This window comes from Helicoverpa zea, chromosome 31 (genome assembly GCF_022581195.2).
Source record: "Helicoverpa zea isolate HzStark_Cry1AcR chromosome 31, ilHelZeax1.1, whole genome shotgun sequence".
In the NCBI taxonomy this organism is placed as follows: domain Eukaryota; kingdom Metazoa; phylum Arthropoda; class Insecta; order Lepidoptera; family Noctuidae; genus Helicoverpa; species Helicoverpa zea.
In genome coordinates this window covers 5,939,964-5,962,790 of record NC_061482.1, presented here as the reverse complement: position 1 = coordinate 5,962,790, position 22,827 = coordinate 5,939,964, and the positions used below count along the sequence as shown (strand labels likewise).

The 22,827-nt window shown below is 37.4% G+C and overlaps 2 protein-coding genes across 12 annotated transcripts in view; one reads left to right on the top strand and one right to left on the bottom strand.

The window, feature by feature from the left end:
- The window catches only part of LOC124644801 (coiled-coil domain-containing protein AGAP005037), a 300,925-nt gene that overhangs the window by 51,110 nt on the left and 226,988 nt on the right, over positions 1–22,827 (top strand). The window lies entirely within an intron of this gene.
- On the bottom strand, positions 4,773–6,964 carry LOC124644805. Its single transcript, XM_047184390.1, has 2 exons — positions 6,594–6,964; positions 4,773–5,676 (listed from the first exon to the last, which is right to left on the bottom strand). Exons 1-2 carry the CDS (start codon positions 6,674–6,676, stop codon positions 4,794–4,796), a joined length of 966 nt encoding a protein of 321 aa, XP_047040346.1. The 5' UTR covers positions 6,677–6,964; the 3' UTR covers positions 4,773–4,793.

Below are 22,827 nucleotides of genomic sequence, written 5' to 3'. Positions count from 1 at the left end.
ATGGGCAATTAAATACTTTAGGCCCTATCTCTACGGTCGAAAGTTTACAATCTACACAGACCATAGACCTCTTACGTGGCTAATGTCACTAAAAGACCCTAATTCTAAATTAACTAGATGGCGTTTAAAACTAGCGGAGTACGACTATAAAGTTGTCTATAAAAAGGGTCGCCAAAACACCAACGCAGACGCTCTTTCACGCGTAAAGATCTTCCACGGTAGTATGGATTCATTGGCTGTAAACTTTGATGATAATGATGACGACGAAATTATAAATAGAATATTTGATAATGCACGTAGGCAGGCTGAAAATCAATCAGAGACGCCCGATAATCAACCAGAGACAACACCTATGGAAAATGTACCCAAATCTCGGATAGGTACGGAGTCTGATAGTATGAGTATAGTATCAGTAGAACCAGAATTAGTATCCACAAGACATACCCAGCCTGACAACGAAAACAGAGGTATACCCATTATCTCAGATGCTATTGATAGGCAACTTAAACAGTTTCACATTAGGTCGACACCCGGATCCACATATAGAGTAGATAATAGGTCTACTAACTCAAAAGTAGTCGTAAAAGATGTCTTTATCCCAGTTAATAATACGGAATCAGAAATAGTTAGATTTCTTAAAGAACATACCATAGCTGATCGTGTATTCCACTGTTACTTTCATAATGAAGAGTTATATCATGCATTTTCTAAAGTTTACACAACCATATTCAATGATAGAGGCCCCAAGTTATTTAAATGTACTACACGCGTTACTCTAGTAGAAAACAAATCGGAACAACAAGAGTTACTCAAAAAATATCACGAGGGTAAAACGATTCACCGCGGTATTCAGGAAACATATAAGCAGTTACATAGAAATTATCACTGGCCTAATATGCTACTTACCATTCAAAGGTTTGTTAATCAATGCGACACTTGTTTAAGGTCTAAATATGAACGCAACCCCTTAAAACCACCCTTATCTTTGACTGAAACACCGCGTAAACCAATGGAACATATATTTATGGATCTTTACTCAACAGGAGGTGCAACGTTCCTTACAATAATAGATAACTTCTCTAAATATGCTCAGGCAGTTCCATTAACAGCATGCAGTAGCGTTCACGTAGCGGAAGCATTGCTAAGCGTGTTCTCAGTGTTAGGTTTGCCCAATAAGATAACCACGGACTCAGACACTAAATTCGATAATGACGTTATTAAGGAGATATGCGCACTTCATAATATTATAGTTCGGCCATTCAGAGAATGCGTTCCTGACACGTCGCGATTGAACTGACGACGTAACTTTGCAATGGCGTTGCAGTTACGATAAAAATATTTTTGCTGGTTGTTTACCGTTTTAACAATTGAGGAGCATTAAAACAACATTATTATATCAATAATCAATGAATGTAGTTACGTCGTCAGTTCAATCGCGACGTGTCAGGAACGCATTCTCTGAATGGCCGAACTATAATATACATTTTACAACCCCGTACAACCCTAACTCTAACTCCCCCATCGAACGGTTACACTCTACTTTGGCTGAAATAATAAGGATACAAAGAATGACCAACAAAGATGACCCTATACAGATAATTATGAAGTACTCTATAATAGCCTATAATAACGCTATTCACTCAGCAACAGATTATACACCTCACGAATTATTATTCGGACACACAGCTTCTAGGAACCCTTTAGAATTATACTATCCTAAGGAGTTCTACCAAGATTATGTTATTAAGCATCGCGCCAACGCAGAGGCGGTTCAAGAGTGCATCGCTGCACACATGTCCAAGAACAAGGAGCAAGTGATTGCCAAACGCAATCAAGAAGCAGAAGAGATAAAGTTCAAGGTAGGAGAAACTGTTTATAAGCAGGTAGCTAAGTCAGCACGCAGTGACAAGACGAAACCAGTCTTTAAAGGGCCCTACAAGATCATACATCTTCACCCAAATAATGTGGCTGAAATAATAGGTAACCATCCGAACTCTAAATCTATTAGAGTTCATTTCAAGCTGCTACGAAGACCTCATCTTGTTACAGGACCTTCATCGCAGGAGCCGTCGTGCTCGACGCAACAGCAACCGTAACCATCGACCACGTAGGTAATGATCACGGTATCCTCCTCCTTAAACAAGGTCAACTCCTTAAACAGGACAACTACTTTAGTCTCGCTTGCGTTTATAATATTAGCAATCTGCACTTAACAGCTATCCAGCTGATGTCTTTATATGCAAGCACTAAAGCAGCTGAGAACGTAGCATCTGGAGAGCTACATAAAACTTATAGAAATCAAATAGAATATAGTTTAGATATTATAGGTAAGAAAATTAAGTCCTTAACGCCCCAAGTTAGGAAGCGTCGCGGTCTTATAGATGGATTAGGTACTATAGTTAAGTCTATAACTGGAAATCTTGACCACGAAGATGCCACTAAGTTTGAAGAAGAAATAGCAAATATTAGAAACAGAGTTAGAACCGTTGAGGTTTCACAAAGAAAATCACTAGTATTGGCACATAATACAATCAATGAATTTAGTAAACAATTGTCAAAATTGAATAATAACCAGAAAAACTTGGCTAGTTTGCTGCAAAATATTACCAATAACTCTAATGATTTATCGAATCATTTACATTTCCTAGATATTTACGTACAGATAGATTTTAGTTTACAAATAATAATAGATAAGTTAATGTTGTTAGAAGATGCTATGACATTTGCTCAGTTGGGCACCATGCATCCTAGTATTATAAGTTCGCAGAATTTAATTGAAGAGTTAAGAAACTTAGAAAATAGGTTTACTTTTAATCCAGTAGCTAGCATTAGTCTTAATAACATATACAAGATAGAAAAGTCGATTAAAGTTAAAGCTTACAGTACAGAACACTCAGTCAACTTTATTCTCGAAATTCCGTCAGTTATCCCAAAAACCTATGACCTTATTCATCTCTATTCTATCCCCAATAAAAATAACCTTACTATTATTCCTAAATCCAAATACCTTGCACTTGGTAACGATGAGTACGCTTACCTGGAAGAAGACTGCCAGCCATTGACCGACGACATCCAACTCTGCAAACTCCTGGACACCAGAAAAATCGAAGACACAGACGACTGCATACCAGCCCTCATCCAGCATCGCCGAGCAAATTGCACCCACGCTAAGATGAACTTAAGAAGAGGAAAGGTACAGAAGATCGGGGACAACAACTGGCTACTCATCCTAAAAGAAGATGAAATAGTTAAAACACAATGCAATATGAAGACAAACTACAAGAAGTTATCCGGAATCTATCTCGCCACCCTAACAGAAGACTGCCAGATGAACGTCTTGAACAAGACACTGCAATCTCACACCGACACAATCGTAATCAACGAAGTCATCCCATTACCGGAGCAGCATCAAGTCCCAGAACAACCAATACAGTTCGAACTTCATATAGAGGATATCTCCCTAGACAGCATCCATGAACTTATCAACAGAGCCGGCGACATCTCAATACCAGACAACTATAGTTGGCCAATCATAGCAACCACGCCTAGCTGGAGCACACTCATCTTATATCTCTTATTGATCGTTGCAGCATCTTGGAAGCTGTATACCTGGAAAACTAAGAAGATCCCAGAGGACACCAAAGGCAGCGAGGACGCCGCCAGAAGCAAGAGTTGCTTCTATCTTATGGAGGGAGGAGTTAACTCATCGTAACAGTCGTTCGCGCTGAGTTAGCAGCACCGTCACCAGGCACTTTGTGCAAGCATGCATTTTACCGGATACTATTGTTTTTATGAGTATTATTGCATTATTCATTGTATTAGTTCAGTTCGATTCTAGCCATCAGCCTATCTTGTATATTTTCTATTAATTAAACTAATTGTAATAAATAAATATTTTTTTAATCAAAATCCCGACCGCCGAAACTTAACTCAGCTAAAGACGTTAATTTAATAACCGGCTGTATGGTCAGAGTCGTCATAATAAGTATGGCGGCTGCGCGGTGGCAACGCGAAAATGTCAGTGAACCTGGCAGATCATTGTCTAGCAGATCAACTTTTTTTTTGAGTTCTTATCGCATGCAGATGAGTTCTATAGTTCCTGATAGTTTTCAGGAATAGTTCTACCATTTTCAGCTGAAAAACGATAGTTCACAAAATGATCTGCTAACTTCCGGTAGCAGAGCATTTCTCAGAAAATAAAAAAAAAACTGAGATATTGTCACATAAAGATGAGTTCCATAGTTCCTCATACTTTTCAGGAATAGTTCTGGCGTATTTCAGCTGAAAAATATTTTTTTTCCCAATTCACGTTTGAGTGTTAAAAGAGCATGAATAAAGATTAAAGTGTTAGGGCTCATACGCACTATGCGGGTAGCCGCATTGCGGCTAGCCGTCCGGCTGACCGCAAGCACAATTATGTACGTAATATTCATTTCTATGCGCACTGCGATGCGGCTACCCGCAGACCGCTCCGGTCGCTCGGAGGGCTGCGGCCCGAGTGACGGCCAGCCGGACGGTTGCTATACGCACTGTGCGGTTCAGTCTGCGGCTGCCCGCCATTGAGTGAGTACGTGGTACGCACGTGGTACGTCTGGTAAAATGGAATTCGATACCGAAAAATTTATCATCGAAATCCAGAGTCGGCCAGCAATTTGGAACACCAAATAACCAGAGTATTCTGATAGAATATTAAAACAAAGAGCATGGGAAGAGTTAGTGCATATTTATCACGGTACGGAATTGACAAAGGAGGAAAAACAAAAACTAGGTAATTATCAAAATAGGTATTTTATTTAAATGTAATTATCCTGCCATTCTACTCTCCCTTCATGCATAAAATATTCTGCAAATGATTCTCGATATCCGAAAGCAGTTCTATTGTTTCTTCGCACGTTATCTCGAGTAATAGTTTCAGTTAGTGGATTACTTAATGAGTCTCTAAAAGAATATCCGTCTCTGTCTCTTACAAAGTTGTGTAAAATGCAAGCAGACTTAATAATATCACTAACTAAATCGATGTGAACATTAATTGGTCTGTGAAAAATGCGCCACTTATTCGCAAGTATGCCAAAAGTACATTCAATGTAACGTCTAGCCACACAAAGTCTATAATTGAATGTTCTTTTTGTAATATTTAAATTATTTCTCGGATAAGGGCGCATCATGCACGTACTTAAAGCAAATGCCTCGTCTCCTACAAAAACGAAGGGGAAACAAGTTGCATTGTTTCCTGAAATAGGTGCTGGTTCAGGAATGTTCAAGCGGTTCTCTTGAATTTTTTTATAAAAGTTTGAGTTTTGAAATATTGCTGAGTCACCGAATCTTCCATATGCTCCAACATCAATCATCACAAATTTGTAGTTGCTGTCACAAATTGCTAGCAATACCAAAGAAAAATATCCTTTATAATTGAAGCACATTGATCCACTATTGTTAGGTGCTATAATTCTAATATGTTTTCCGTCACAAGCACCTATACAGTTCGGAAAATGTGCTCTAGTAGAGAAACCATTTGCAATTTGAAGCCACATATCTTTGGTTGGTTGTGGTAGGCATATATTTTTTAAGCAAAACCATATAGCTGCACATACTTCTCGAACTATTTCGGCGATAGTACTAATTCCAATCTTAAACATATAATGCAATTCTGCGAATGAACAGCCTGACGCCAAATATCTGAAACAATGTTTTTTTTTTTTTTAGGTTTGAGTATTCAAAAAAAATGGAGAAATATTCGCGACTGTTTTGTGAAGGCCCATAAAGCGAAAGAGACTAAGAGCGGATCAGCGGCAAAAAAAAAGACTTCATATGTTTTCTACGATAGTTTGTTATTTTTAAAAGATACTGTAACTGTCAATAGCACAACGGGGAATGTAACTACAGAAAATGAAGATGGTAACACAGCTATGCAAAATGAAGAAACACTTCCATCAAATACTTCATGGGCACCAAAGAGAAACAAGAAAAATAATAGTGATGATCTTATCGGTAGAGAGTTAGTCGGGGCCTTAAATAGAAATTTAGAAAGAAAGAGTGTTGAAGATGACGCGGATCGCCTCTTTTTCTTGTCTCTAGTAAAGGAATTTAAAAAAATTCCAGAACATATGCAATTGCAAAGTAAATTAGATATTTTAAAGGTAATTAAAGATGCGCAGATTTTCAATTATTCGAACATTGATTATCCAAGGCCTAATTCTTACCGGGGTTATCAAATGTCACATTATTCTGGTAATAGTCCCTATTCTCACCGTACAAACTTCTCGGAGGTTGGACGAGGTAATACCCATCATGGATATCAAACGGCACAGTTTTCAGGAAGTAATGTTTACACGCAGCCTGTGCAGTCTTCGGAGTTTGGACGAGACACGTCTCAAGAAATTGTGAGGAATCCGACGAATGCACAATCGCCAATTTCCGAAAAATCTCAGGAGAGTGATTATAGGAATCCGACGAATGCTCAATCGCCAATTTCCGAAAATTCTCAGGAGAGTGATTATCTGGAACTTTTTAATTCCATCACTGACGATGATGCTTGAAATGTGTACCTACATTATTTTAATAAAAATTGAATTATAAATATTTATTTTACTTACCGTAGCACTATTATTAACTTTACATCCGGTTTAATACTATTGCGAAATTGTGTCAATAATTCTTCAAACGTTTTTATGCTCATTCTAGTAAATCCGAAAAACTTATCTTCATATTTTTTTACTTCTTCGAAAAATATTGCAAAATGGTTGCTCTCATCTCGTGTTTGCAAATAAGGATGCACCCAGTACTTCTTTTTTTGTTTTTTCTTCTTTACGTAACGTGTGTAAATTTACTACATTTACACACATTACGTGCAACTTTTTCCACGTCCATCTTTGAAATGGATCGACATGATCGCAAATCGCAACGGTTCTTCAACCGCACGTTGCGGTTGCGAATGCGGCTGCCCGTGATCCGGCTGGCCGCATTCGCAACCGCATCCCGCGCGGCTAGCCGTAATGCGGCTACCCGCATAGTGCGTATGAACCCTTATTTTCAAAGTTCAATCCAGATAAAAGGGCGAAAACTCATTTGTTTTCGATAGATGCTTCATGAAACTGTAATCTAGACTTCAATTCAAATCTAGAACTATCATTAAAGTATCAGCAGAGCATGGCTGAAAGTAAGAAACTGTGAAATTTCACATTTTAATATGAAAAAATATCCAAAAAAATATTTTCGCGGTTCCAATTACTCTAGGAGGCGGGAACTATCGCGTTTCTGATAGAAGAATACCAGCACCATTATATAGAAGCAGATTCAAACCCAGAACTCTCACTAAAGTATCAGCAGAGCATGGTTGAAAGTAAGAAACTGTGAAATTTCACATTTTAATATGAAAAAAATTTTTTCGCGGTTCCAATTACTCAAGGAGGCGGGAACTATCGCGTTTCTGATAGAAGAATACCAGCACCATAATATAACAGCAGATTCAAACCCAGAACTCTCACTAAAGTATCAGCAGAGCATGGTTGAAAGTAAGAAACTGTGAAATAACACATTTTAATATGAAAAAATATTCAAAAAAATATTTTCGCGGTTCCAATTACTCTAGGAGGCGGGAACTATCGCGTTTCTGATAGAAGAATACCAGCACCATAATATAACAGCAGATTCAAACCCAGAACTCTCACTAAAGTATCAGCAGAGCATGGTTGAAAGTAAGAAACTGTGAAATTTCACATTTTAATATGAAAAAAATTTTTTCGCGGTTCCAATTACTCAAGGAGGTGGGAACTATCGCGTTTCTGATAGAAGAATACCAGCACCATAATATAACAGCAGATTCAAACCCAGAACTCTCACTAAAGTATCAGCAGAGCATGGTTGAAAGTAAGAAACTGTGAAATAACACATTTTAATATGGAAAAATATTCAAAAAAATATTTTCGCGGTTCCAATTACTCTAGGAGGCGGGAACTATCGCGTTTCTGATAGAAGAATACCAGCACCATAATATAACAGCAGATTCAAACCCAGAACTCTCACTAAAGTATCAGCAGAGCATGGTTGAAAGTAAGAAACTGTGAAATAACACATTTTAATATGAAAAAATATTCAAAAAAATATTTTCGCGGTTCCAATTACTCTAGGAGGCGGGAACTATCGCGTTTCTGATAGAAGAATACCAGCACCATAATATAACAGCAGATTCAAACCCAGAACTCTCACTAAAGTATCAGCAGAGCATGGTTGAAAGTAAGAAACTGTGAAATAACACATTTTAATATGAAAAAATATTCAAAAAAATATTTTCGCGGTTCCAATTACTCTAGGAGGCGGGAACTATCGCGTTTCTGATAGAAGAATACCAGCACCATAATATAACAGCAGATTCAAACCCAGAACTCTCACTAAAGTATCAGCAGAGCATGGTTGAAAGTAAGAAACTGTGAAATTTCACATTTTAATATGAAAAAAATTTTTTCGCGGTTCCAATTACTCAAGGAGGTGGGAACTATCGCGTTTCTGATAGAAGAATACCAGCACCATAATATAACAGCAGATTCAAACCCAGAACTCTCACTAAAGTATCAGCAGAGCATGGTTGAAAGTAAGAAACTGTGAAATAACACATTTTAATATGGAAAAATATTCAAAAAAATATTTTCGCGGTTCCAATTACTCTAGGAGGCGGGAACTATCGCGTTTCTGATAGAAGAATACCAGCACCATAATATAACAGCAGATTCAAACCCAGAACTCTCACTAAAGTATCAGCAGAGCATGGTTGAAAGTAAGAAACTGTGAAATAACACATTTTAATATGAAAAAATATTCAAAAAAATATTTTCGCGGTTCCAATTACTCTAGGAGGCGGGAACTATCGCGTTTCTGATAGAAGAATACCAGCACCATAATATAACAGCAGATTCAAACCCAGAACTCTCACTAAAGTATCAGCAGAGCATGGTTGAAAGTAAGAAACTGTGAAATAACACATTTTAATATGAAAAAATATTCAAAAAAATATTTTCGCGGTTCCAATTACTCTAGGAGGCGGGAACTATCGCGTTTCTGATAGAAGAATACCAGCACCATAATATAACAGCAGATTCAAACCCAGAACTCTCACTAAAGTATCAGCAGAGCATGGTTGAAAGTAAGAAACTGTGAAATAACACATTTTAATATGAAAAAATATTTAAAAAAATATTTTCGCGGTTCCAATTACTCTAGGAGGCGGGAACTATCGCGTTTCTGATAGAAGAATACCAGCACCATAATATAACAGCAGATTCAAACCCAGAACTCTCACTAAAGTATCAGCAGAGCATGGTTGAAAGTAAGAAACTGTGAAATAACACATTTTAATATGAAAAAATATTCAAAAAAATATTTTCGCGGTTCCAATTACTCTAGGAGGCGGGAACTATCGCGTTTCTGATAGAAGAATACCAGCACCATAATATAACAGCAGATTCAAACCCAGAACTCTCACTAAAGTATCAGCAGAGCATGGTTGAAAGTAAGAAACTGTGAAATAACACATTTTAATATGAAAAAATATTCAAAAAAATATTTTCGCGGTTCCAATTACTCTAGGAGGCGGGAACTATCGCGTTTCTGATAGAAGAATACATGCACCATTATATAGAAGCAGATTCAAACCCAGAACTCTCACTAAAGTATCAGCAGAGCATGGTTGAAAGTAAGAAACTGTGAAATAACACATTTTAATATGAAAAAATATTAAAAAAAATATTTTCGCGGTTCCAATTACTCTAGGAGGCGGGAACTATCGCGTTTCTGATAGAAGAATACCAGCACCATAACATAACAGCAGATTCAAACCCAGAACTCTCACTAAAGTATCAGCAGAGCATGGTTGAAAGTAAGAAACTGTGAAATTTCACGTCTTAATGTGAAAAAATATTCAGAAAAATATTTTCGCGGTTCTAATTACCAAAGGAGGCGGGAACTATCGCGTTTCTGATAGAAGAATACCAGCACCATAATATAACAGCAGATTCAAACCCAGAACTGTCACTAAAGTATCAGCAGAGCATGGTTGAAAGTAAGAAACTGTGAAATTTCACATTTTAATATGAAAAAAATTTTTTCGCAGTTCCAATTACTCAAGGAGGTGGGAACTATCGCGTTTCTGATAGAAGAATACCAGCACCATAATATAACAGCAGATTCAAACCCAGAACTCTCACTAAAGTATCAGCAGAGCATGGTTGAAAGTAAGAAACTGTGAAATAACACATTTTAATATGGAAAAATATTCAAAAAAATATTTTCGCGGTTCCAATTACTCTAGGAGGCGGGAACTATCGCGTTTCTGATAGAAGAATACCAGCACCATAATATAACAGCAGATTCAAACCCAGAACTCTCACTAAAGTATCAGCAGAGCATGGTTGAAAGTAAGAAACTGTGAAATAACACATTTTAATATGAAAAAATATTTAAAAAAATATTTTCGCGGTTCCAATTACTCTAGGAGGCGGGAACTATCGCGTTTCTGATAGAAGAATACCAGCACCATAATATAACAGCAGATTCAAACCCAGAACTCTCACTAAAGTATCAGCAGAGCATGGTTGAAAGTAAGAAACTGTGAAATAACACATTTTAATATGAAAAAATATTCAAAAAAATATTTTCGCGGTTCCAATTACTCTAGGAGGCGGGAACTATCGCGTTTCTGATAGAAGAATACCAGCACCATAATATAACAGCAGATTCAAACCCAGAACTCTCACTAAAGTATCAGCAGAGCATGGTTGAAAGTAAGAAACTGTGAAATAACACATTTTAATATGAAAAAATATTAAAAAAAATATTTTCGCGGTTCCAATTACTCTAGGAGGCGGGAACTATCGCGTTTCTGATAGAAGAATACCAGCACCATAATATAACAGCAGATTCAAACCCAGAACTCTCACTAAAGTATCAGCAGAGCATGGTTGAAAGTAAGAAACTGTGAAATAACACATTTTAATATGAAAAAATATTCAAAAAAATATTTTCGCGGTTCCAATTACTCTAGGAGGCGGGAACTATCGCGTTTCTGATAGAAGAATAATAGCACCATAATATAACAGTAGATTCAAACCCAGAACTCTCACTAAAGTATCAGCAGAGCATGGTTGAAAGTAAGAAACTGTGAAATAACACATTTTAATATGAAAAAATATTCAAAAAAATATTTTCGCGGTTCCAATTACTCTAGGAGGCGGGAACTATCGCGTTTCTGATAGAAGAATACCAGCACCATAATATAACAGCAGATTTAAACCCAGAACTCTCACTAAAGTATCAGCAGAGCATGCTTGAATGTAAGAATCTATGAAATTTTACACTTTAATATAAAAAAAATATTTTCGCGATTCCAATTACTCTAGGAGGCGGGAACTATCGCGTTTCTGATAGAAGAATACATGCACCATTATATAGAAGCAGATTCAAACCCAGAACTCTCACTAAAGTATCAGCAGAGCATGGTTGAAAGTAAGAAACTGTGAAATAACACATTTTAATATGAAAAAATATTAAAAAAAATATTTTCGCGGTTCCAATTACTCTAGGAGGCGGGAACTATCGCGTTTCTGATAGAAGAATACCAGCACCATAACATAACAGCAGATTCAAACCCAGAACTCTCACTAAAGTATCAGCAGAGCATGGTTGAAAGTAAGAAACTGTGAAATTTCACGTCTTAATGTGAAAAAATATTCAGAAAAATATTTTCGCGGTTCTAATTACCAAAAGAGGCGGGAACTATCGCGTTTCTGATAGAAGAATACCAGCACCATAATATAACAGCAGATTCAAACCCAGAACTGTCACTAAAGTATCAGCAGAGCATGGTTGAAAGTAAGAAACTGTGAAATTTCACATTATAATATTCAGAAAAATATTTTCGCGGTTCTAATTACTAAAGGAGGCGGGAACTATCGCGTTTCTGATAGAAGAATACCAGCACCATAATATAACAGCAGATTCAAACCCAGAACTCTCACTAAAGTATCAGCAGAGCATGGTTGAAAGTAAGAAACTATGAAATTCCCGCCTCCTATGGTAATTGGAACCGCGAAAATATTTTTCTGAATATTTTTTCACATTAAGACGTGAAATTTCACAGTTTCTTACTTTCAACCATGCTCTGCTGATACTTTAGTGAGAGTTCGGGGTTTGAATCTGCTGTTATATTATGGTGCTGGTATTCTTCTATCAGAATCGCGATAGTTCCCGCCTCCTAGAGTAATTGGAACCGCGAAAAAATTTTTTCATATTAAAATGTGAAATTTCACAGTTTCTTACTTTCAACCATTGGTAATTAGAACCGCGAAAATATTTTTCTGAATATTTTTTCACATTAAGACGTGAAATTTCACAGTTTCTTACTTTCAACCATGCTCTGCTGATACTTTAGTGAGAGTTCTGGGTTTGAATCTGCTGTTATATTATGGTGCTGGTATTCTTCTATCAGAAACGCGATAGTTCCCGCCTCCTAGAGTAATTGGAACCGCGAAAATATTTTTTTGAATATTTTTTCATATTAAAATGTGTTATTTCACGGTTTCTTACTTTCAACCATGCTCTGCTGATACTCTAGTGAGAGTTCTGGGTTTGAATCTGCTTCTATATTATGGTGCTGGTATTTTTGTATCAGAAACGCGATAGTTCCCGCCTCCTAGAGTAATTGGAACCGCGAAAAAATTTTTTTCATATTAAAATGTGAAATTTCACAGTTTCTTACTTTCAACCATGCTCTGCTGATACTTTAGTGAGAGTTCTGGGTTTGAATCTGCTGTTATATTATGGTGCTGGTATTCTTCTATCAGAAACGCGATAGTTCCCGCCTCCTTGGGTAATTGGAACCGCGAAAAAATTTTTTTCATATTAAAATGTGAAATTTCACAGTTTCTTACTTTCAACCATGCTCTGCTGATACTTTAGTGAGAGTTCTGGGTTTGAATCTGCTGTTATATTATGGTGCTGGTATTCTTCTATCAGAAACGCGATAGTTCCCGCCTCCTAGAGTAATTGGAACCGCGAAAATATTTTTTTGAAATATTTTTTCATATTAAAATGTGTTATTTCACGGTTTCTTACTTTCAACCATGCTCTGCTGATACTCTAGTGAGAGTTCTGGGTTTGAATCTGCTTCTATATTATGGTGCTGGTATTTTTGTATCAGAAACGCGATAGTTCCCGCCTCCTAGAGTAATTGGAACCGCGAAAAAATTTTTTTCATATTAAAATGTGAAATTTCACAGTTTCTTACTTTCAACCATGCTCTGCTGATACTTTAGTGAGAGTTCTGGGTTTGAATCTGCTGTTATATTATGGTGCTGGTATTCTTCTATCAGAAACGCGATAGTTCCCGCCTCCTTTGGTAATTAGAACCGCGAAAATATTTTTCTGAATATTTTTTCACATTAAGACGTGAAATTTCACAGTTTCTTACTTTCAACCATGCTCTGCTGATACTTTAGTGAGAGTTCTGGGTTTGAATCTGCTGTTATATTATGGTGCTGGTATTCTTCTATCAGAAACGCGATAGTTCCCGCCTCCTAGAGTAATTGGAACCGCGAAAATATTTTTTTGAATATTTTTTCATATTAAAATGTGTTATTTCACAGTTTCTTACTTTCAACCATGCTCTGCTGATACTTTAGTGAGAGTTCTGGGTTTGAATCTGCTGTTATATTATGGTGGTGGTATTCTTCTATCGGAAACGCGATAGTTCCCGCCTCCTAGAGTAATTGAAATCGCGAAAATATTTTTTTTTTATATTAAAGTGTAAAATTTCATAGATTCTTACATTCAAGCATGCTCTGCTGATACTTTAGTGACAGTTCTGGGTTTTAATCTGCTGTTATATTATGGTGGTGGTATTCTTCTATCAGAAACGCGATAGTTCCCGCCTCCTTGAGTAATTGGAACCGCGAAAAATTTTTTTTGAATATTTTTTCATATTAAAATGTGTTATTTCACAGTTTCTTACTTTCAACCATGCTCTGCTGATACTTTAGTGAGAGTTCTGGGTTTGAATCTGCAGTTATGTTATGGTGCTGGTATTCTTCTATCAGAAAAGCGATAGTTCCCGCCTCCTAGAGTAATTGGAACCGCGAAAATATTTTTTTGAATATTTTTTCATATTAAAATGTGTTATTTCACAGTTTCTTACTTTCAACCATGCTCTGCTGATACTTTAGTGAGAGTTCTGGGTTTGAATCTGCTGTTATATTATGGTGCTGGTATTCTTCTATCAGAAACGCGATAGTTCCCGCCTCCTAGAGTAATTGGAACCGCGAAAATATTTTTTTGAATATTTTTCCATATTAAAATGTGTTATTTCACAGTTTCTTACTTTCAACCATGCTCTGCTGATACTTTAGTGAGAGTTCTGGGTTTGAATCTGCTGTTATATTATGGTGCTGGTATTCTTCTATCAGAAACGCGATAGTTCCCACCTCCTTGAGTAATTGGAACCGCGAAAAAATTTTTTTCATATTAAAATGTGAAATTTCACAGTTTCTTACTTTCAACCATGCTCTGCTGATACTTTAGTGAGAGTTCTGGGTTTGAATCTGCTGTTATATTATGGTGCTGGTATTCTTCTATCAGAAACGCGATAGTTCCCGCCTCCTAGAGTAATTGGAACCGCGAAAATATTTTTTTGAATATTTTTTCATATTAAAATGTGTTATTTCACAGTTTCTTACTTTCAACCATGCTCTGCTGATACTTTAGTGAGAGTTCTGGGTTTGAATCTGCTGTTATATTATGGTGCTGGTATTCTTCTATCAGAAACGCGATAGTTCCCGCCTCCCAGAGTAATTGGAACCGCGAAAATATTTTTTTTAATATTTTTTCATATTAAAATGTGTTATTTCACAGTTTCTTACTTTCAACCATGCTCTGCTGATAATTTAGTGAGAGTTCTGGGTTTGAATCTGCTGTTATATTATGGTGCTATTATTCTTCTATCAGAAACGCGATAGTTCCCGCCTCCTAGAGTAATTGGAACCGCGAAAATATTTTTTTGAATATTTTTTCATATTAAAATGTGTTATTTCACAGTTTCTTACTTTCAACCATGCTCTGCTGATACTTTAGTGAGAGTTCTGGGTTTGAATCTGCTGTTATATTATGGTGCTGGTATTCTTCTATCAGAAACGCGATAGTTCCCGCCTCCTTGAGTAATTGGAACCGCGAAAAAATTTTTTTCATATTAAAATGTGAAATTTCACAGTTTCTTACTTTCAACCATGCTCTGCTGATACTTTAGTGAGAGTTCTGGGTTTGAATCTGCTGTTATATTATGGTGCTGGTATTCTTCTATCAGAAACGCGATAGTTCCCGCCTCCTAGAGTAATTGGAACCGCGAAAATATTTTTTTGAATATTTTTTCATATTAAAATGTGAAATTTCACAGTTTCTTACTTTCAGCCATGCTCTGCTGATACTTTAATGATAGTTCTAGATTTGAATTGAAGTCTAGATTACAGTTTCATGAAGCATCTATCGAAAACAAATGAGTTTTCGCCCTTTTATCTGGATTGAACTTTGAAAATAACACTTTAATCTTTATTCATGCTCTTTTAACACTCAAACGTGAATTGGGAAAAAAAATATTTTTCAGCTGAAATACGCCAGAACTATTCCTGAAAAGTATGAGGAACTATGGAACTCATGTTTATGTGACAATATCTCAGTTTTTTTTTTATTTTCTGAGAAATGCTCTGCTACCGGAAGTTAGCAGATCATTTTGTGAACTATCGTTTTTCAGCTGAAAATGGTAGAACTATTCCTGAAAACTATCAGGAACTATAGAACTCATCTGCATGCGATAAGAACTCAAAAAAAAAGTTGTTCTGCTAGACAATGATCTGCCAGGTTCACTGACACAACGCGAAACCCGTATACTAACGCGAGCGTGTAGAAATAGTTAGTTTCCATATTATTCTGATTTTAGGGCGGATGAAAATATGAAAAAAAATACTGATAAAATACTGATGATCCGGGTATGTTCTGATATTGATCCTGAACCACCAGATTTTTTAGTGCACTGCATAAAATTCAATCCTGTATAAGACTCACTAGTTGATTCCCGCGATTTCACCGACGACTTGAGGAAACTGCTTCCCGTGCCCGGAATAAATAATAAATAGAAATAGAAAGCTTAGCTTCCCAAGAGTGAAAACATTTTTCAAGTCGGTAAGGAGTTTCCTCCGGAGGTGGTAGGCATCGCAGGGCACTGATAATAATGACACACACATAGAGAAGTGAATATTACTTTCAAAACTGGTGTCTTAAAACCTAAGGTCTTCATAATCTTTATCGTCTTCAGTTGAATACAGCACAATCATTTTAAGCTCATACACAAAGAGTTGGTTAACTATCACTCCATGTGCGTGTGCTTGAAATGACCGAGTGCACTCCATGGAGAAGAGCCGTTCAGTCAAAAGGGATGATGCGTCGTGTGTAGTATCCCTGTAAGAACCACACCTATCCTAAAATTATAAATTTACACCTGGTACAAAATATACGACTCATTAGCGGTTTCCCGTAGTTTATCCAGTATTAAGTTATCGTTTTTTCCAGGGAAACGCATAAAATATAGTTACTATACCTGGAGATAGGTAAGTGCCCCAACGGTAAAAGTGTTTTTCAAGTTGGGAAGTAATATTCACGGAATTCGGGTGGAACCGCGGGATATTGCTAATGGCATACATAAAATTGCAGACACAGTTATAACGTGTAAAATATCCGAGTTACCAGATGTGCATATAGTCTCCGAATTTGATGCCTTGAGTCTTTCAAAATCTTCGTCATCTTCATTTGATAGTGTGCAGCACAGTCTTTTTGAACTCGCTCATATGGGATTGTTTACTATTACTGCATTTGGTCGAGTGACAAAATAACCGTGTGCAGTCCGTAGAGTCCATAGAGAATCAATCATAGTAAAGGATCCATGCTTGTACCCCGATAAGAAACACACGGTATCAAAGTGATTTTATACACGAAGTCTGATCATATTATTAACTGGCTATTTCCCATGGTAATACTAGCATTCATAGGAAACAACTTCCCTAACCGTACTCCTGGAAAAAATTAAAATCAATGTGACCTGGAGATAGATAGCTTTCCAGCAGTGTAAGAGGTTTTTTTTTAAATTAGGAAGTATCTAGTTCCCTAGGGACGCAGGTGGAACTACGGAGACCAGCCAATATGTCATAAACAGTGTTTACATATAAAATATTCTAAGTACCTGCCGGCGGTAAATAAACTGATGTCTTGATGTCTTCAAAATCTTCATCGTCTTCAGTTGACAGCGTGCAGCAAAATCATTCTCAACTCGCTTCCAGTAGGGGTTGGTTCGATTTGCACCACTATTGAAAGATGAGTTAAAGAGTGACCTTGTGCACTGTGCAGACTATGTAGAAGAGGCGTCCAGTCAAAAGGGATGATGCTTGAACTTCTTCGCTGGTCGTATGCAGTACCGCTGTAACAACCACACTTATTCTACTTGGAATATACTCGTTGTGCAAAATATACATATATTTAACTAGCTGTTTCATCGGCGTACCGGGGAAATTGCTTTACATATAGTTTATTCAGAACCGGAGGTGAATATTGTGTCCGAATTTGTTGTCTTGAGTCTTTCAAAATCTTCGGCATGTTGCGTTGATAGCGTGCAGCACAATCATTTAAAAACTGTCTGTCGTGAGGGCTTTGTTTACTATCACCACACAAAAGATCAGTTTCCAAATTAAGTGCGCAGTTTGTGGAAGAAGATGTCGAGAAGACTCTCATAGGGCTTCATGGCATGTGCTTGAACTTTTCCACGGTAGTGTGCAGTCCCTGTTAGAACCACGCCTATTCTACTTAAAAATTTACAAGTTGTGCAATATACAGGAATGAATTTTATTATGCTTTCGTACAAAAACAAGTTAATGATAGCCAAAGATGTTTGTTCAGTAACCGGCTGTATGGTCAGAGCATAGATGTAATATATTAACAAGAATGCGCACTCTCAAAATATATATTCACGAAAATGAACTCTATTCCAGCGCAATAAGGTACTAAATTGGTTGCAGAATACACAGAGGCAAATCCGAGCCGAGAGGGATAGTTAGAACGGAGGCCGTTTGTCTCTTTCTAACACCTTGCCAGCATAAAAAAATGTTGTGATCAACAGTTTTTCCAAAAAAACAATTCAATCACTTATATTTTTATCTTATTTTAACAATTGTAAGTCAACAAATTAATAACAATCGCATTAATTTATTCGTATTTATTCTTAAAACATAAACAACATAAATTTTTATTTTGCTTTTTTTATTTTCTAGCGGTAACCCTGAACATTCTTGGCGCGTAATCAGCATTTAAAATTAAGTTTATATTTTTTTGTATTAAATCAAATAAAACTATTAAAATGGTGAAGAAGTGTTGCGTTTATACTTGTGAAAGTCAATCCTATGGTGGTTGCAATATGTCGTTCCATAGGTAAGCTAATAATAACATTTTCTTAAATCAAACAACTAGGGTTCCCATGAATTCTCGTATTGAGGCAAAATGTGGGTTATGGATTTTAAAACTATTGTACTATTGTTTTAGCTTCCCAAAAAATGAAGAAAGGCGATATAAATGGCTCAGCAGTCTATATGTGAAGCAATAATACAAAAAAATCAGTCTGCACTTCGAATGTTCCTATTTTTATTACTGCTAATTCCCGCTAATTATTAAAAGCCTATATTAGTATTTTAAGGTAACAAACTGCGTAAGTTAAAATTTCAATACCAATCTGTGTTTAATAATCTTAGCAAACTCGGATTGGTCTCACATTGCTTAGCTTAATCTCATAGTCACCCTATTAGAAAGGGACAGACGGCCTCCGTACTAACTGTTTCACTCGGCTCGTTTTTTGGTTAAAAGTGCGCAGTCCTGTTTACTATATTATGTCTATGGGTCAGAGTCGTCATAATAAGTATGGCGGCTGCACGGTGGCAACGCGAAACCCGTATACTGACGCGAGCGTGTAGAAATAGTTAGTTTCCATATTATTCTGATTTTAGGGCGGATGAAAATATGAAAAAAAAAATACTTGTAAAATACTGATGATGCGGATATGTTCTGCTATTGATCCAAAACCACCAGATTTTTTAGTGCACTGCATAAAATTAAATCCTGTATATGACTCACTAGTTGAATCCCGCGATTTCACCGACGACTTGAGGAAAGTGCTTCCCGTGCCCGGAATAAATAATAAATAGAAATAGAAAGCTTAGCTTCCCAAGAGTGAAAAAATTTTTCAAGTCGGTAAGGAGTTTCCTCCAGAGGTGGTAGGCATCGCAGGGCACTGATAATAATGACACACACATACAGAAGTGAATATTACTTTCAAAACTGGTGTCTTAAAACCTGAGGTCTTCATAATCTTCATCGTCTTCAGTTGAATACGTACAGCACAATCATATTAAACTAACACACAAGGAGTTGGTTAACTATCACTCCATGTGCGTGTGTCTAATACGACCGTGTGCACTCCATGGAGAAGAGGCATCCAATCAAAAGGGATGATGACGCTGGTTGTGTGCAGTTCACCTACAAAACCACACAAAATTATATGACTCTTTAGCGGTTTCCCGTAGTTTCACCAGTTACTAGCTTTAGTTTTTTCAAGGGGAACGGATAAAATATATGTAGTTTTTGAGAAATGTAGATTGGTAAACGCCCCAACAGTTAAACTGTTTTCAATTAGGGAAGTAATTTCCTCACAATGTGGGTGGAACTGCGGGAAACCGCTAATGAAGCATACACAGATGGAATGTATATATCCCGAATTCGATATCTTGAGATCTTCAAAATCTTTATATTCTCATTTGATAGCGTGTAACACAATCTTTTCGAACTCGGTCATATGCAGTGATTGTTTACTATGACTGGATGTGGTCGAGTTCCAAAATGACCATGCGCAGTCCGTGAAGGAGATACGATTATTGTAAAGGGTCCATGCTTGTACTTCTTCGCTGTTCGTGTAACCGTGTGCGCTGTACAGTCCATGGAGAAGAGGCGTCCACTCAAAAGGGGTGATGCTTGAACTTCTTCGCTGGTTGTGTGTAATATCCCTGTAAGAACCACACCTATTCTACTTGGACATTTAGGGCCTTACTACAAAAACTTTAAACCCTATTTTACGCTTGTCTAATAAAATTTTGGCTGCAAAATGAACCATATGTCAACGTCAGAATTTGACATTTTTTTAGACAAGGCATAAACTGACGTTTAAAAGTTTTTGTGGTAAGACGGTTACAGTTGTGCAAAATATATGATTCACTAGCGGCTTAAACGGCGTCCCGGGAAACTTATTTTATACCCAAACCAAACATGGCCTGTGTGAATTTGAGATAAGTTAGCTTTTCAACAGTGAAACCAGTTTTTATGTCAGAAATTAGTTTCCTCGGGAGGTGTTTGTCATCGCAGGGCACTGATAATAATGACACACACATCATCATCAAAGTCGTTCCCCCATAGGTTGGGGATCGTGACCATCATTAGTCACTGTCAGCAATGAGGTTGGGCCGGTTCCTCCAGGTGCTCCTATCAGCAGCAGTGTGTATAGCTTCGTGCAGACGGAGTTGCAGATGAGATTGGGTTTGGTCACATCATCTTGCAGGAACACGGCCCCTTCGTCTCTTCCCCTCCACTTTACCCATTATAATGAGTTTTTCCAGGAACTCTGGACCACTACGTGCTATATGCCCAAGGAATTTTAGCATGCGGGATCGGCAGATATCATACAAGCTTACAGTGATTTTAAGCTCCTTCAGGATTGATTCGTTCCGTCTGAAGGCTGTCCATGGTATGCGCAGCATCCTACGCCAGATCCACATCTCAAAGGCATCAATTCGTGCTCTTAAGTTGGCTTTGATTGTCCATGTTTCGGAGCCGTATAAGAAAATAGGAAACACAAGTGCGTGGACAAGTCTCACTTTTGTACACACACATACAGAAGTAAATATTACTTTCGGAACTGGTGTCTTAAAACCGGAGGTCTTCATAATCTTCATAGTCTTCAGTTGAAATATCTGCTGCACAATTATTTTAACCACGCAAAGACAAGGGTTTTGTTTTACTAGTACCTGTGTGTGAGCCGAGTTTGAAATAACCGTGCGCAGTCCCTGGAGGAGATACGACCATTGTAAATGGATGATGCTTGAACTTCTTCGCTGGTCGTATGCAGTACCGCTATAACAACCACATTATTCTACTTTAAATATACACGTTGTGCTAAATATTTAATTAACTAGCTGTTTCATCGGCGTCCCGGGGAAATTACTTTACATATAGTTCATTCAGAACCGGAGGTGATTTCTGTGTCCGAATTTGTTGTCTTGAGTCTTTCAAAATCTTCGGCATGTTGCGTTGATAGCGTGCAGCACAATCATTTAAAAACTGTCTGTTGTGAGGGCTTTGTTTACTATCACCATACAAAAGATCAGTTTTCAAATTAAGTGCGCAGTTTGTGGAAGCAAATGTCGAGAATACTCTCATTGGGGCCTCCATGGCATGTGCTTGAACTTTTCCACGGTGCTGTGTAGTCCCTGTTAGAACCACGCCTATTCTACTTGAAAAACAAGTTGTGCAATATACAGGAATGAATTTTATTAAGTACGCAAAGTCAACTTATAGTATAAGGTTTATAGTTACGTATATTTATATTTTGTTGTGCTTTGGTACAAAAATAAGTTAATGACAGCTAAAGACGTTAATTTAATAACCGGCTGTATGGTCAGAGTGGTCATAATAAGTATGGCGGCTGCGCGGTGGCAACGCGAAACCCGTATACTAACGCGAGCGTGTAGAAATAGTTAGTTTCCATATTATTCTGATTTTAGGGCGGATGAAAATATGAAAAAAAATACTGATAAAATACTGATGATCCGGGTATGTTCTGATATTGATCCTGAACCACCAGATTTTTTAGTGCACTGCATAAAATTCAATCCTGTATAAGACTCACTAGTTGATTCCCGCGATTTCACCGACGACTTGAGGAAACTGCTTCCCGTGCCCGGAATAAATAATAAATAGAAATAGAAAGCTTAGCTTCCCAAGAGTGAAAACATTTTTCAAGTCGGTAAGGAGTTTCCTCCGGAGGTGGTAGGCATCGCAGGGCACTGATAATAATGAAATTGGGTTTGGTCACATCATCTTGCAGGAACACGGCCCCTTCGTCTCTTCCCCTCCACTTTACCCATTATAATGAGTTTTTCCAGGAACTCTGGACCACTACGTGCTATATGCCCAAGGAATTTTAGCATGCGGGATCGGCAGATATCATACAAGCTTACAGTGATTTTAAGCTCCTTCAGGATTGATTCGTTCCGTCTGAAGGCTGTCCATGGTATGCGCAGCATCCTACGCCAGATCCACATCTCAAAGGCATCAATTCGTGCTCTTAAGTTGGCTTTGATTGTCCATGTTTCGGAGCCGTATAAGAAAATAGGAAACACAAGTGCGTGGACAAGTCTCACTTTTGTACACACACATACAGAAGTAAATATTACTTTCGGAACTGGTGTCTTAAAACCGGAGGTCTTCATAATCTTCATAGTCTTCAGTTGAAATATCTGCTGCACAATTATTTTAACCACGCAAAGACAAGGGTTTTGTTTTACTAGTACCTGTGTGTGAGCCGAGTTTGAAATAACCGTGCGCAGTCCCTGGAGGAGATACGACCATTGTAAATGGATGATGCTTGAACTTCTTCGCTGGTCGTATGCAGTACCGCTATAACAACCACATTATTCTACTTTAAATATACAC